At 40.7% G+C, this 16,820-nt stretch overlaps 1 protein-coding gene across 50 annotated transcripts in view; it reads right to left on the bottom strand.

Annotated features, from left to right (window-relative positions):
- MLIP (muscular LMNA interacting protein) overlaps positions 1-16,820 on the bottom strand; it is a 297,548-nt gene that overhangs the window by 139,170 nt on the left and 141,558 nt on the right. For 35 of the 50 annotated variants that reach the window (XM_060403052.1, XM_060403063.1, XM_060403058.1 and 32 more), the window contains exons 2-3: positions 15,239-15,394; positions 11,629-12,021 (exon numbers count right to left, since the gene is read on the bottom strand). In XM_060403052.1, the coding sequence (XP_060259035.1) occupies positions 11,629-12,021; positions 15,239-15,394 (549 nt within the window). The remainder of the gene's footprint in view (positions 1-11,628; positions 12,022-15,238; positions 15,395-16,820) is intronic. The other 15 variants (XM_060403032.1, XM_060403073.1, XM_060403071.1 and 12 more) reach the window with 1 other exon arrangement.

Here is a 16,820-nt window from a genome sequence, read left to right on the forward strand (position 1 = left end):
TTCATGGCTGCAGTCACAACCTGCAGTGATTTTGGAGCCCAAGAAAATTGTCTGTCACAGTGCCCATTGTTTCCCCATCTATTTGCCATGAAGTGATGGGACCGGATGCCATGATCTTAGCTTTTTGAATGTTGAGTTTTAAGCCAGCTTTTCCACTCTGCTCTTTCACTTTCATCAAGAGGCTCTTTAGTTCCTCTTCACTTTCTTCCATAAGGGTGGTGTCATTTGCATATCTGAGGTTATTGGTATTTCTCCTGGCAATTTTGAGTCCAGCTTGTGCCTTCATCCACTCTGGCAATTCACATGATGTACTCTGCATATAAGTTAAATAAGCAGGGTGACAATTTATAGCCTTGATGTACTCTTCCCGATTTGGAACCATTCCATTGTTTCATGTCTGGTGCTAACTGTTGCTTCCTGACCTGCACATAGGTTTCTCAGGCAGGAAAGGTGGTCTGGTATTCCCATCTCTTGAAGAATTTTCCAGTTTGTTGTGATCCACACAGTCAAAGGCTTTGGCATAGTCAATAAAGCAGAAGTAGATGTTTTTCTGGAACTCTCTTGCTTTTTCGATGATCCAATGGATGTTGACAATTTGATCTCTGGTTCCTCTGTCTTTTCTAAATCCAGCTTGAACATCTGGAAATTCTCAGTTAAACTCAGTACTGTTGAAGCCTGGCTTGGAGAATTTTGAGCATTCCTTCACTAGCGTGTGTCACGAGTGCAACTGTGAGGTAGTTTGAGCATTCTTTAGCATTGCCTTTCTTTGAGATTGGAATAAAAACTGACCTTTTCCAGACCTGTGGCCACTACCGAGTTTTTCAAATTTGTTTGTGTATTGAGTGCAGCACTTTCACAGCATCATCTTTTGGGATTTGAAACAGCTCAACTGGAATGCCATCACCTCCACTAGATTTATTTGTAGTGATGTTCCTAAGACCCGCTTGACTTCACATTCCAGGATGTCTGGCTCTAGGTGACTGATCAGACCATTGTGATTATCTGGGTCGTGAAGATATTTTTGGTATAGTTCTTCTGTGTATTCTTACCACCTCTTCTTAATATCTTCTGCTTCTGTTCAGCCCATACCATTTCTGTCCTTTATTGTGCCCATCTTTGCCTGAAATGTCCCCTTGTTATCTCTAATTTTCTTGAAGAGATCTCTAGTCTCTCCTATTCTACTGTTTTCCTCTCTTTCTTTGCATCAGTCACTGAGGAGGGCTTTCTTATCTCTCCTTGCTATTTTTGGAACTCTTCACTCAGATGGATATACCTTTCTTTTTCTCCTTTGCTTTTCATTTCTCTTGTTTTCTCAGCTATTTGTAAGGCTTCCTCAGACAGCCATTTTGCCTTTTTTGCATTTCTTCCTCTTGGGGATGGTTTCATTCACAGTGTTATGAACCTCCATTCATCGCTCTTCAGGCACTCTATCATATCTAATCCCTTGAATCTATTTGTCCCTTCCACTGTATAATTGTAGGGGGTTTGATTTAGGTCATACCTGAACTTTCTTCAATTTAAGTCTGGATTTGGCAATAAAGAGTTCATTATCTGAGCCACAGTCAGCTCCCAGTCTTGTTTTTGCTGACTGTATAGAGCTTTTCCATCTTTGGCTGCAAAGAACATAATCAATCTGATTTTGGTGTTGACTGTCTGGTGCTGTCCATGTGCAGAGTCATATCTTGTGTTGTTGGAAGAGGTGTTTGCTATGACCTCTGCATTTGTATGAGCAGTACATTCTCCTGGCAAAACTCTGTTAGCCTTTGCCCTGCTTCATTTTTGTACTCCAAGGCCAAACTTGCCTGTTACACCGGGTATCTCTTGACTTCCTACTTTTGTATTCCAGTTCCCTATGATGAAAAGGACATCTTTTTTTTGTTTGTTTTTTTGATGTTAGTTCTAGAAGGTCATGTAGGTCTTCATAGAACTGTTCAACTTCAGCTTCTTCAGCATTACTGGTCAGGGCATAGACTTGGATTACTGTGATATTGAATGGTTTGCCTTGGAAATGAACACAGATCATTCTGCTGTTTTTGAGACTGCACCCAAGTACTGCATTTCAGGCTCTTTTGTTGACTATGAGAGCTAGTCCATTTCTTCTAAGGGATTCTTGCCTGCAGTAGTAGATATAATGGTCATCTGAATTAAATTCATCCATCCCAATCCATTTTAGTTCACTGATACCTAAAATGTTGATATTCACTCTTGCCATCTCCTGTTTGACCCCTTCCAATTTACCTTGATTCATGGACCTAACATTTCTGGTTCTTATGCAATATTGCTCTTTACAGCATCAGACTTCACTTCTATCACCAGTCATATCCACAACTGGGCGTTATTTTCACTTTGGCTCCGTCTCTTCATTCTTGCTGGAGTTGTTTCTCCCCTCTCCTCCAGTAGCATACTGGGCACCTACCGACCTGGAGAGTTCATCTTTCAGTGTCATATCTTTTTGCCTTTCATACTGTTCATGGGGTTCTCAAGGCAATAATACGAAATGGTTTGCCATTCCTTTCTAAAGTGGACCACATTTTGTCAGAACTCTCCACCACGACCTTTCTGAATAAAGTTGCTAGTTCATGTCCCAATAACTCTTCTCTCAATTTATTGACCTGACATATTGCAAGTAGTATGAGCTTGGACTTGGTAATACTAATCAAGTGGGCCCTTTAAAAGAGGTTCCAAGTGCTAGCAATCAAAGTAATAAACTCTCTCTTTTGCCAGCTTTATGAAGCAAGCTGCCATGAATTCTACATCCTCAAGGGAACTAATTCTGCCAGCAACACAGGGGAGTTTGGAGGCAGACCCTTCCCTAGAAAAGCTTGAAGATGAGATGAACTTGACGTCTTGGTTTCAAACTTGTAAGACCCAGCTCAGCTGTGCCCAGACCTCAGATCTACAAAAATCTGGAGAAAATAAATAGGTGTTTTTTTTAAGCCACTAAATTTATGATAATCTGTTATGCAACAATAGAAATGTAATACTTTCCCCCTGATTCTTAACAGCTTTTACCCCATGCTTCCACAGAATCTGCCATCAGCAATGTTTACAATGGTTTATTTTTTTTCCTTAAGCTCCACAGTCACTTGAATCCCTTATCTCTTCTGATTTCTCTGCAGAATCTGGCTTCCAATCTTGTCCTCTTTTTTAAAACTGTTTATCTGTGGCCTGTATTTCATCACTCTCCTAGTGTATTTCCTAGGATATTTGATGAGCTCTTAGCGCCTTCTATTTCTACCCTCTCCTTGCATGTCAGTACTTCCCTGACTGTCTCCACTGCCTGGAATGGTGGTCGGCCAAGAATACTTTGGCTCATCTTTCACGTTTCAACGCAGACGAATGTGAACCCTTCCCCCTAGTCCAGGCCAATCTAGGCCTCCTGCCTCAAGATGTGTCCCTCTCCCTTGAATATATCACCTTTCATTGTCATCATTTTCAGGTTGCACCTGTTTTCCAAGCCCCTTGAAGGCAGGTACTATGTTTTGTTTTGTTTTTTAAGTTTACTTCCCTAGTGTCTAATGCCTGGCATGTTACCTTCTTGCAGGAATGAAGAAACAAATGTCCAGTGGGTTTAGGAAGGCCAGAGATCAGGGTCATGGGAAAAGGAGGATCATTCATTCATTCATCAGACACTTTCTAAGCACCTATAGCGTCCCAGGCTTAGGGGTTAGGTGATAGGGGTAAGAAGGTGAGCAGATTTTTTTGTTTTCACATGGCTCAGAAATCTACTGGGGTAAGAGAGACATAGAAAGGCTATGCTGACATAATGTGCCGATACGAACAGGGTATTTCAGTGTAAAATAAAGGCCTTGGACTATAAGAGAGGTTTCTATATATAATGCCTGTCCAAATGATTTTCCAGACTCTCTTTTCCACAGACCCCTAAAATCCAGTCTCTTAATTACAATAATATGTGTGCCAATGTCCAAATTTCCCAGAATTTGTTATAAGAACCTCCTCTATTTGACCACCATTAGTTCTTCTGATCTGACATTTCATGTCCTTTCTTAAATTCTGATATCCAACCTGTGTTTGAACCAATTTCTAAAAAATTTCCCTCCACCCATGTTCCTTACCCTATGCCCCCGAACATGCTGCCATTTCTAACTTTTTTAAATACAGTGAGTCATTCCTGAGAATGTACCATGGGCTGGGAACTATTCTAGCCTACACAGATGATCACATTCAATTCTCACAAGGAAAGTTGATAGAATCAGTCCATTCTTCAAAGGAGGACACTAACGTTTACGATTTCAAGTCACTACCCAGATGGGCATGACTATAAGTTGCCTGTCTCATTTTTGCTTTTTCATACTATCTCTCCAAAGCATGACCCCCCTTTCCTCTCCACTTATCCACTCTTCAGCTTGATGTCTGCCCATCACTCCACTCACACTGTTCCCATCAAGGTTATCTAATGACTTCCTATATATATAGGAATTGTCTATTCCTATAAATGTCTCTATTTATTGGACTTGGAGGGCCCTACTTTATTTGGCTTTGTTCTGTATTTTATTTAACTTGCATTATATTTATAATGTTTTCCTTTGTGTTACAAGTTTTTTCATAAACCATGTTCTAGAATAATATTTGAATGGAAGGCAACAGGCAGCCCTTCAGAGAAGAGCTGGTCAGATGCTGGATAACCTCATCCCCACTCCCAGAGGAGGTGTGTGCCCAAGCAGGTGACCGGGACGAGGCTCTAGGCTTGTACCTGGGGCAGCAGAAGGGGTCCCATCTTCCAGACTGAGATAGTGGCCAGGTCAGACCCCCACATGCCTGCCTCCATCCCCACAAATCTTCTAGTTTTACTAGTAATCAAAGAAGAGAAAGCCCCTCCTTTCCTTGCAGGGGCCACACCTTCCCATAGGGGCCCCTAGGGGCTTCACCTCCAGTTCTGTCAGCCAAAGGCATTCTGATCTTTCCCTTCCCTTTGATCTTGCCCTCTTGATCTCTTAGCTTCTAATCTGCTCTAAATCAATCAGGAGCAAATATTAACCTGACTGTCCCAGTTGGCAGAATTACTTGCTGCTGCACAGTAAGAAAATCTGGCAAGCAGCTAGAAAACACAAAAGTACAGAGTTGGCGAGGAAAGCTGCCTGCTTCAGGCGGTCTCCTGACATCAAAGGGAGAGAACCATGTGTTTCCTGTGTGATAATCCCATGTTCGTGCTGAAAACATGCCATGCTGCCAGAATGTTCTTTCACAGATTGGTATTCCGTGTTCCCAAATGGATGTAATTGATACCAGATTCACTTGAGCTTAATAAAAGAAAACATTATTGAGATACCTTAAAATTACTGATTAATTCATGTTTGTATATTTTGCTATCTTGGCCCTGTTTATAATTTTTTTGTTGAAAGCCTCTTTCGCTTTCCCTGCATGAAACCCCCCTCTCCAACTTTTTCGGTTCCCTCTCAGCCTCCTTCTTTGCTTCTCATCTTTCACGAGTTCCGGATACTTTACTGTGTCCTATCTTGTACCCTGTGTCTTCCAGGGCAGCATTCTTTCCATGACTAAACAATTCCATTCTCATAGCTTCAGCTTATGCGGCAAATACCTCCAGTCTCCCATCCTCCTTCCATGTCCAGATTCATATTAGTATTCCCAGCCTCTTTCTAGACAGCATCATGCTGTACCATCAGGCATCTCAATTTCAACATCAGATGTCTCATCTCTTCCTATCCCCTCCCAAGACCTGTGATTCTTTTCTCATTAATGCCAGCATTCATTCAATGTCCTTGGTTACAAATTTCATTCATTGTTCATTTTTCTCCATGTATTGTCAAGGAGCAAATTCAGTTCATTCCATGCCACAAAGTCCCTCTTTGTGTTCCCAAGGTCACCGTCTTTGCTCCAGGTTTATCATAGGATTTTCAGATAAACCACTCTGTTTTCATGTATCCATATTCACCTCTCCTTTTAAGTCTAATCCTATCCCTGGATAAGACATTCTCAGAAGTCTACACCAACATTCAAGAAATTAACTTTCAAAATCATTCTGAATTTTATTTGAGAGGATTTTGATTCAACTGCAGATATAACTTTTTTACTTTTGACTTAATCTTTAAAATTACAGTCTTTAATGATTTTTAACATAATGTACTTTTATTTTTTATTGAAGAATAATTGCTTTACAGAATTTTGTTGTTTTCTGTCAAACCTCAACGTGAATCAGCCATAGGTATACATATATTCCCTCCCTTTGAACCTCCCTCCCATCTCCCTCCCCATCCCACCCCTCTAGGTTGACACAGAGCCCCTGTTTGAGTTTCCTGAGAGTGAAAGTGAAAGCTTCTCAATCATGCCCGACTCTTTGTGACCCCATGGACTATACAGTCCATGGAATTCTCCAGGCCAGAATACTGGAGTGGGTAGCCTATCCCTTCTCCAGGGATCTTCCCAACCCAGGGACCAAACCCAGGTCTCCTGAATTGCAGGTGGATTCTTTAACAGCTGAGCCACCAGGGAAGCCCTTGAGTTTCCTGAGCCATACGGCAAGTTCCCGTTGGCTATTTACATTGCATATGGTAATATAAGTTTCCATGTCACTCTGCATCCATCTCAGCCACTCCTCCCCTCTCCCCACGTCCATAAGTCTATTTTCTATGGGTGTTTCTCCATTGCTGCCCTGTAACTAAATTCTTCACAGCCATTTTTCTAGATTCTGTACATGTACGTTAGAATAGGATATTTATCTTTCTCTTTCTGACTCACTTCACTCTGCATAATAGGTTCGAGGTTCATCCACCTCACCAGAACTGACTCAAATATGTTCCTTTTATGGCTGAGTGATATTCCATTGTGTATATGGACCACTTCCTTAACAAACTAGGAGCAAAACCACCATATGACCCAGCAATCCCACTCCTAGGCATATACCCTGAAGAAACCGAAAGTGAAAAAGACACATGTATCCCATTCATTGCAGCACTATTTACAATAGTTAGAACATGGTCGCAACCTAGATGCCCATCGACAGATGAATGGATAACATAAAGGACTTTTACGTAAAAACATGCCACTTCAGCAGACATATTTGGAACACAAAATACACTCAACCCAATACTTACACTGACTATGTTCAAGGTGATATAGTAGCCACTGTAGGGAACAAAGTGCTTAATAAAAATGGATTCAAGGTGAACGTGCCTTTTAAACACTTTACAATCTGCTAGGCAAGATAAGGCATGAACCTAAATAGTTTCATACACATTGCAATAGGATCATTGTTATAGAGGATGTACAGAAAAAGCTACTAGAATTATCTTGAAGGAGTGTTTGCTTTCACTGAAGGAACCAAAGCGGGCTTCATAAAGGAGTTAATATCTGAGCAAGGACTTCAAAGATATGAACTTTGAAATATTTCTGTTTTCTACACACCATTTGAACTTCATGTATATGCAAGACACTCCAGAAAGTGCTACAGATACAAAAACGAACAAGAGACAGACTGTCCCTTGACTTCAAATTGTTCTCAGTCTAGCGAGAAAAACAAAATCCATTATTAGAATCAGGTGAAAAGGAATTATATTGGAGATTTTCTAAAAATACTACCAACTACCAGGAAAATTACAAAGATGTAGGAAAGAAACTAAATCCTCTTCAAAGGGAATGTCTCTTGGAAAAGGTGCTGCTTGGGCCTGGCTTAGGGTTTCAGGTAGCTGACGTTACATGAGGATGGGCTGGGAAGAGAGCAGCATCACACACAGAGGGATCAAGGGTCAAGGGTCAGGGTGCAAGGGTGTGATGCGGGTACTGTGATGACAGTTTGGGAGTGCTGGAGAAGAGAAGCGCTAGATGCGGATAAAAATGACATCAAGGCTAGGTAATAGGTTAAAGGCCACACTAGGCATTAAGTACGTATTTTTAGGAATAACTTCATAAATTACACAATACACAGATTCATTTTTACCAAGTAGACCAGAAATAGACTTAATCAACTGCCTCTCTGATTGAAAAACTGATGTTGTTGGCATCAGGTAATCTAATCATGGGATAATCTTTAGGCTTTTTACATTAAGCTTCAACTACTGGCTACACTGGGCATCCCTCAGAGCTCAGTCGGTAAAGAATCTGCCTCACTGCAGGAGACCTGGGTTCGATTCCTGGGTCGGGAGGATCCCCTGGAAAAGGGTATGGCAACCCACTCCAGTATTCTTGCCTGGAGAGTCCCCATGGACAGAGGAACCTGGTGGGCTACACCCCATGGAGTCGTAAGAGTGGACACAACTGAGTGACTAACCCACCACTGGCTACACTGGCGTCTCGGGTAGCGTAGATAGTAAAGAATCTGCCTGCGATGAAGGAAACCTGGGTTCAATCCCTAGGTCAGGAAGATTCCCTGGAGAAAGGAATGGCAACTCATTCCAGTATTCTTGCCTGGAAAATTCCATGGACAGAGGAGCCTGATGGCTATAGTCCATGGGGTCACAGAGTTGGACACAACTGAGCAACGACCGCTAACACACACTGGCTACATTCAGCTTCTCAGACTGCCTTCTCTGATGCTCTGGCCTCTTCTGTTCAGTTTCTACTGTCAGTAACAGCCATCTTATTTTTATTTCATGATAATCTATTCATCACTCCAATGGATTATTATAGGAAATGGAATCCAAGACAACGGCTATTCACAAACACTTTAGGACCCAGGTTTCCTCCACCTGTAGTAATCATGACACTCAGCCACCACTAATGAATTAGGCTGAGCTATGCCTTTTCATTTGGAGCTTTGATAACTGTAACCTACTTTTAACTAACTTATTTTGGCCCCCTGCAAAAGATCCCAAATGCGTTTTTGTCTCTAGTTTGCCCTCTATATATTAGGTAACATAAAAACAAAATAAATGACCAACTCAGCAGTAAAAATACAGTAGTTGAGGAAAAGGATAAATTAAAAATCTAAACATTGCTTCATTAAGAATGCTTTTCCTTATTTATCTTATTTATATTTGGTATCATCATGTTTATGTGCTCTTCAAAAGTCCACATTAAACTACTCTCCCCTGACTATGGAAGCTTCTACATCATCAACTTGCTTCTTTCATCATCTTTTCTAAGGCAAGAAAGAAACATTTAAGCCTATCTCTACTTACTGAGTGGAGAAGGCAATGGCAACCCCCTCCAATACTCTTGCCTGGAAAATCCCATGGGTGGAGGAGCCTGGTGGGCTGCAGTCCATGGGGTCGCTAAGAGTTGGACACGACTGAGCGACTTCACTTTCCCTTTTCACTTTCATGCATTGGAGAAGGAAATGGCAACCCACTCCAGTGATCTTGCCTGGAGAATCCCGGGGACGGGGGAGCCTGGTGGGCTTCCGTCTATGGGGTCGCACAGAGTCGGACACGACTGAAGTGACTTAGCAGCAGCAGCAGCAGCTACTTACTGAGAATGTTTAATTAGATCATTAGAATTTTTCCAATAACTAGCTAAGAATAAAGTTCAAGAAGAAATAAATGTTTTAGTCCAATAGGCTGGATAGTGGTACCACAGTGAGAATCTTTTATCATCTAAAGGTGCTATGAGGATACTGGATGCTTTAAGTGACATAAATACATCATCAGGAAGTCAATGAAGGCTCCAAAAATAAAGATGCGGCACCAGAGATTTTAAAAATGCCTGCCCTACAATTTTGCAGAGGTCTTAGTCGTACCAAAAGACCAACTCACCAATAAAAACGTTCTCCCAGCTACTTCAGGAAGCTTGCAAATACCTGGTTCAGAAGACTCTAAACAGGACACCGTGATACTGACTCATGCTCATTGTCACAGACAGCTCTTCATTGATTCATTTTTCACTCCCAAAGCCAAGCCAGCCTCTGCATTCCTAACATTCTCTGCTTTGTCAGAGTCTTCTGATAACTTCCGAACAACAAATAGCCAGTCATTCTATTTTTGTTTTCCCTTCAAAATTCCCCCTTCCACCTCCTTCTTTCCTGCCATCACAGATAATGGGCCTCCTTCTGTATCAAAGACACTCCACTTTAAAGGAACCATTCAATCTTGCTGCTAAATTTTGTGGTGGGATCAAACTGTGAAAAATTCTCAGAGATGGGAATACCAGACCACCTGGCCTCCCTCCTGAGAAATCTGTATGCAGGTCAAGAAGCAACAGTTAGAACTGGACATGGAACAACAGACTGGTTCCAAATCAGGAAAAGAGTATTTCAAGGCTGTATATTGTCATCCTGCTTATTTAACTTATATGAAGAATACATCATGTGAAATGCCAGGCTGGATGGAGCACAAGCTGGAATCACAAGCACAAGATTGCCAGGAGAAATATCAATAAGCTCAGATATGCAGATGACACCATCCTTATGGCAGAAAGTGAAGAGGAACTAAAATAAAGAGCCTCTTGATGAAAGTGAAAGAGAGTGAAAAAGTGGGCTTAAAACTCAACATTCAGAAAACTAAGATCATGGCATCTGGTCCCATCACTTCATGGCAAATAGATGAGGAAACAATGGAAACAGTGATAGACTTTATTTTGGGGGGGGCCAAAATCACTGCAGATGGTGACTGCAGCCATGAAATTAAAAAATGCTTACTCTTGGAAGAAAAGCTACAACCAAGCTAGACAGCATATTAGAAAGCAGAGGTATTACTTTGGCAACAAAGGTCCATCTAGTCAAAGCTATGGTTTTTCCAGTAGTCATGCATGGATGTGAGAGTTGGACTATAAAGAAAGCTGAGCGCCGAAGAATTGATGCTTTTGAACTGTGGTGTTGGAGAAGACTCTTGAGAGTCCCTTGGACTGCAAGGAGATCCAACCAGTCCATCCTAAAGGAGACCAGTCCTGGGTGTTCATTGGAAGGACTGATGTTGAAGCTGGAACTCCAATACTTTGGCTACTTTATGTAAAGAACAGACTCACTGGAAAAGACCCTGATGCTGGGAAAGATTGAAAACAGGAGGAGAAGGGGATGACAGACATGAGATGGTTGGATGGCATCACTGACTCAATGGACATGAGTTTGAGTAAGTTCCAGGAGTTGGTGATGGACAGGGAGGCCTAGTGTGCTGTGGTTCATGGGGTTGCAGAGTCGGACACAACTGAGCAACTGAACTGCCTACCTTCCTTCCAGATCACTGAGGCCAGCCCTGCTTATGGTGGTTTCCAGGAACACAGTCAATATTTCTCTTAAGACACAGAGAAGGAAACGATATTCCTTACAGACTCTTATTCCTAGTGTATCCTTTTACTTCTCTTTTACTAGTTAAAAAGTCACATACCTACATGTCATATCTAGTTGATATCTACACGCCATATCACATCTCATCCTTGAAATGTGCTTCTTGATGCACCCAGCCCAACAAACACTCTAAGAAATTCCCTTTACTGAGCTTATTCAAGCATTTTCAAAAGGAAGAGTTAATATTCACCCAAATCCACTCCAGCTAAGCATTTTACTTGTTCTCTTCAACCAGTTCACAGTATAATTTATATAATCCTTAGGAATTTATTATCTTCATTTACACTATGATGATTTGTGATCTTGGGATTTTAGTTTTTTAATGTTTTTTTCCCTTGAGAGTTTTGTATGCCTCGACGCCTTCAGTAAACAGGAGGCCTTTGCAGACAAGGAATATGAAACATTTTTTTCTTACTGACAGAAGAGGAACCTACCTGCCCGTGTCTTTGCGGGGGAGCCATGGCCTGAGGCCGTTCAGGATGCGACGGGGCCTGGAGGCCTGCCGCTCGCGTTTTGGGGCGCACCGCATCGGAGGCCAGACTGGAGGAAATGGCGAGAGACGAGGGCCGAGCAGCCGGGGGGCCTGTCCCCACCGGGGGTCCCTGGTCACCTTTTCTGCCCGGGACTTCCTCCTCCCCCTCAGAGTCCACGATAAAGACATATTCCGCTTTGAAGAGGTCACTTTGCTGCATTCCTTGAGGTTTCTTCTCTTTAAATTCCTTTCCTTGGGAAGCCTTGTCCTCAACCTCTGAAGGACAAGTCAGGGCTCCTTGTTCTCTCTCCTGTTGGTGCCCAACATTCAAGGTCAAGTACTCACTGGAATCAAACTGCAATAAATGGAGAAACAGAAAAGAGTTGATGTTGCTTTGATAAATGCTTCTTTTCTACATGGACTCTTAACACTTAACCTGCGTATATTCTTCAAGGACAAAAGGTTTTACAAATATACCCCCAAATCAAGTTGGCATAGGAGAGTTTGGGTTGATGTTAATGGCTTACTTTTAATAACTCACTTGTATGTCATGGTCCAAACCTAAGTAATTTAGGACTTGGAATTAACGTCAACAAACAAAAATGCTTTCAAATAAATTTTGATATGACTCTTTAGAAAGAGAGGATGAGGGCAATGTTTTCCATAAAGACATTCACAAAACAAATGGGAACTGGTCAGTCATGGGCTTTTAGTTAATAGTCAAGCAAAACTTGTATAGCCTGCATAAGCTGGAGGTAGGAATGAAATCCCACTGAAAGGTTCTAAAATAACATGCATTCCTCTAAAAATCTAAGAAGAAAAACAAAATTGGAACAAAATGCAGATAATTCAGACAAAATAGTCCAAGCCTATGGGAAGAACTCATGAATAGGACATCAAAATGATAGATATTTTTAGCATAAAGTGTTTTCTACTGTTATTTTATTTTTGATTTACAATCCTAAATATTTCCCCATTCAGTTTTCTATGAACACATAGGAGGTTTACAAGACCAGGAATTAGATTGTTTTCTCATGTTACCAAAGCATCTTTTTTCTAAAGTGGTACCAACAATGTACACCAAGACTATGTTTAAAAGACCCAGTACTAATTTCCTTGGTTTTGATAAGCATTGGTGGTGGTGGTGTTAGTTGCTAAGTTGTGTCAGACTCTTTGCAACCGCATGAGCTGTAGCCTGTCAGGATCCTCTGTCCATGGAATTTCCCAGGCAAGGATGCTGGAGTGGGCTGCCATTTCCTTTTCCAGGGGATCTTCCTGACCAAGGGATCAAACCCTCATCTCTTGCTTGGCAGGTAGATTCCTTATCACTGAGCCACCTGGAAAACAACGATACTAATCTCTCTCTCTCTCTCTCTCTTTTTTTTTTTTTTTGCAACATTTCTCTAAATCTAACATTATTTCAAAATAAAACGATATGAATAAACCAAAATAAACTGTCAACTATTACCAATTTAATGTTTGCTAATATGTACTATGTGTTGTGTGAGTGAAGATAGAATAATCAAATCATTGATGAACTTGAAGTCAGATTCATACCACCAGACCACACTGTTCAGCTGATGATGACATAATCAAGATAAAAAATACTTTGCCTCTGATTTGGAATTTTCTGAGAGTGGTCACTTGGCATATCAAATTACAACACTATGTAGTAACAAGGGCCCTTGTGTCTCAGATAGTCAAGAATCCACCTGCAATGCAGGAGACCCGGGTTCAATCCCTGGGTCGGGAAGATCCCCTGGAGAAGGGAACGGCAACCCACTCCAGTTCCAAGGACAGAGGAGCCTGGTAGGCTACAGTCCACGGGGTTGCAAAGAATCAGACACGACTGAGCAACTAATATATCACATACAGTAACAAAACCCAAATTAGAAGGAAGCTTAAATTAAAAATAGAAGGATTCAAAGACAGATTGCTTATGATGGAAAGTAGCAGAAAAACTAAAGAGCTGATGAAACTGAACTCATTTTTGAAAATATTATTAATGACCTACAATAACTCCCTGCTCCCACAGTCCAACATTCTCTATTTGTTTATTCTGATGCATTTTTTTACAGCATTTCTTACCACCCGAGGCTTTATTACATGTTTTTTATTTTTTTCAATGTCTGTCTTTCCAATAACAAATAACTTATAAGTTGACTTTATTCATCCAGAATCCACAGCACCAAGCACATAGCATGTGTTCAAGTAAATAGTTTTTAAATATACAAAGAATGAGGGATTATTTACCCTGCTGTATTATAATATTGAACTGCTTAAAAAATAGGAAGAAAAATGTCTACTCTCTTAAAAATGTGGTTGTGTAGGTATCATTGCCATCTGTAGACGAATATCATTAGTTCAGGAAGCTTTGGAAATCCGCAGCCAAGATTGATTCATACATCTATAGTCTCATGAACTCGGAGCGCTTAATCACAAAGGATCCCTTGAATATATTGACGTACTTGAGTACCGCGAGAGAGAAATTTCCCAGAAGTGTCTTATGTAGCTTTCAGAATTTCTCTAAAATAATTTGTTCTCACAATAGTTTTTGAAAGAAGTCCCAGGTTCATGGATCTATTACTGCTTGCTAGATAAAATGCTTTCATATAGACAAGGAAAATCAGATAATTTTATTTCTTACAAAGTTGGCTCAAAAATACCACAAAATTCACACAGTAACATTTTTTTTAATAAGAGGACAGTATTAAAATACATTTTAAAGAGAAAAAGTTTTTACCCAAAAAGTTGTTATTTTCACACAAGTAATTTTTAGTTTTTTGTTTAATTTCATTTTCAGCCTTGGTCTCAGTTTAGATAAGTATAATTGGGGTATAAATACAATTTTATAATCTACTGTATCATTTAATATAACATTAACATGTTCCATAAAATTGAATAATCATTGTAAGTTTGTCAAGGTGATGCTATCAGATGCTTAGCTTTTCTCTGATTGTTAGATATTAGACTCTTTTTATTTTTCCCTAATTATTTTCCTACATAATACTTTTTATCTTTTGCAGTGTTTCTCTGGTATACATTTCCACTTAGATTAACTGAAAGGTTATGAAAAGTTGTATGATGTGGATAAGGGTTTTCCAACCAAAACTGTACAAGTTCACAAAACTAGCAGCAAAGTGTGAGCATGAGAATAGGGCTACAAGGGCCCTAAACATCAAATATTATATTTTTAGCATTGTTAACCTATTACACATAAAATAGCACCTCGCTCTTTATCTAATAGCCTTTAAAGATAAATTTAAACTTTGCAAAAAAAGTTCGTATTTTTATTTTAAGGTACATCTGGGAGGGGAGGTGCCAGGAGGCATACTATACCACGTGAACAACAAACAACAGAGGGTCAAATCAAAAGAGTTGAGAATAACTTATTGTAGAAAACCTGAGATTTAATAACACTGAAGTACCTACTACATTGTCATATTTTTAGCCACTTTTAGATTTCCCAGTTATCTCACTTTAAGTAGAAAAAATAAACATTCATACAGATTTTCATGTCGTTATTATGGATACTTTAATTACTTGACATAAAAATAATAAAATAATCCTACCCTATTTACAGTTTCTGGAGTCTCCTCACTTGGTTCCTCAGGAATTTTAACAATGTATTTAGACGTGGCACCCAACTGGGAGTGGGTTGGCAGTCTTCTGACAGTGGGGACAAATGTGAAGATCAGAGGTTTGGCTTCAGAATCACCAGAAGAGACCTATGAGACATGTAATAAATTAGACTTTCAGTCTTATCAAAGGTTTATCTTGACTTTGCTTTCTACATATTATGGTATTTTCCTTTATTTTAATAAATTGCCTATTGTCCTGTGATCATGTGTATGTTTGCCGAAGAGAACAGCTATTAAAGAATTCATAGTGTATCTGATCCTTTTTCAATGAAAATATTTATCAGTGAATGAAATAAAGCCCCAGGAAGATCTTACTGTAGGACATGGCAACAGAAGAGTAGGTTGACAAGGTGAGTTGCTGGAATGCTACACGTTAACATGGATAAACGTATAGCATTCCAGCAGCTCAAGCCCTGACATTAAAAGACGCTTACTCCTTAGAAGGAAAGTTAGGACCAACCTAGACAGCATATTCAAAAGCAGAGACATTACTTTGTCAACAAAGGTCCATCTAGTCAAGGCTATGGCTTTTCCAGTGGTCATGTATGGATGTGAGAGTTGGACTATAAAGAAAGCTGAGCGCCGAAGAATTGATGCTTTTGAAGTGTGGTGTTGGAGAAGACTCTTGAGAGTCCCTTGGACTGCAAGGAGAACCATTCAGTTCATCCTAAAGGAGACCAGTCCTGAGTGTTCATTGGAAGGACTGATGTTGAAGCTGAAACTCCAATACTTTGGCCACCTGATGCAACCAGCTGACTCATTGGAAAAGACCCTGATTCTGGGAAAGATTGAGAGCAGGAGGAGAAGGGGACGACAGAGGATGAGATGGCTGGATGGCATCACTGACTCAATGGACGTGGCTTTGGGTGGACTCTGGGAGCTGGTGATGGACAGGGAGGCCTGGCGTGCTGGGGTTCATGGGGTCGCAAAGAGTCAGACACAACTGAGCGACTGAACTGAACCGAACATGGATAAAAGTCCGTTTCAACATAGACCAGATGCTGTGCTTGTGATGACCCCACAGAGGTCAAGGACTTTCATCCATTTAACCCTGGGTTAGCAGGTTCAAATTGACTCATAGTCACCAACTACACGTGAAACCTCAGACATGTGTCATTAATGAGGAGGTTAAAATGTGAACGGAAAGTTGAAAATATACTTTCCTGGCCATTAACATATCAGTGCCTCTTCTCAAGGATATACCTTCTCTCTCATTCGGCCTTTATTCATTCAAAAATTATTTTGTTCAGTTTTTGCCATGTGGCAGACACTCAGGAGCTAGAGAGACAACAGCAAACAGGGAACAGTTAATAGATCTCTCACAAGTAAGAAAATAGTGTGCACAGAATAGGAAGGGAAAAGCAATGATGGCTGGGGGCCTGCCCAGTCCGGGAAGCTCCAAAATAGGCAGCACCTTGAATTTAAGTCCTGGTGGAGGGGAAGAGAAGGTTCTCCCATGCTGAGAAAACCAGATAAGTGAAGGCATGGAAAGCAACTCTGCGTGTAGATCAAG

This window comes from Ovis aries, chromosome 20 (assembly GCF_016772045.2).
Source record: "Ovis aries strain OAR_USU_Benz2616 breed Rambouillet chromosome 20, ARS-UI_Ramb_v3.0, whole genome shotgun sequence".
NCBI classification, from domain to species: Eukaryota; Metazoa; Chordata; class Mammalia; order Artiodactyla; family Bovidae; genus Ovis; species Ovis aries.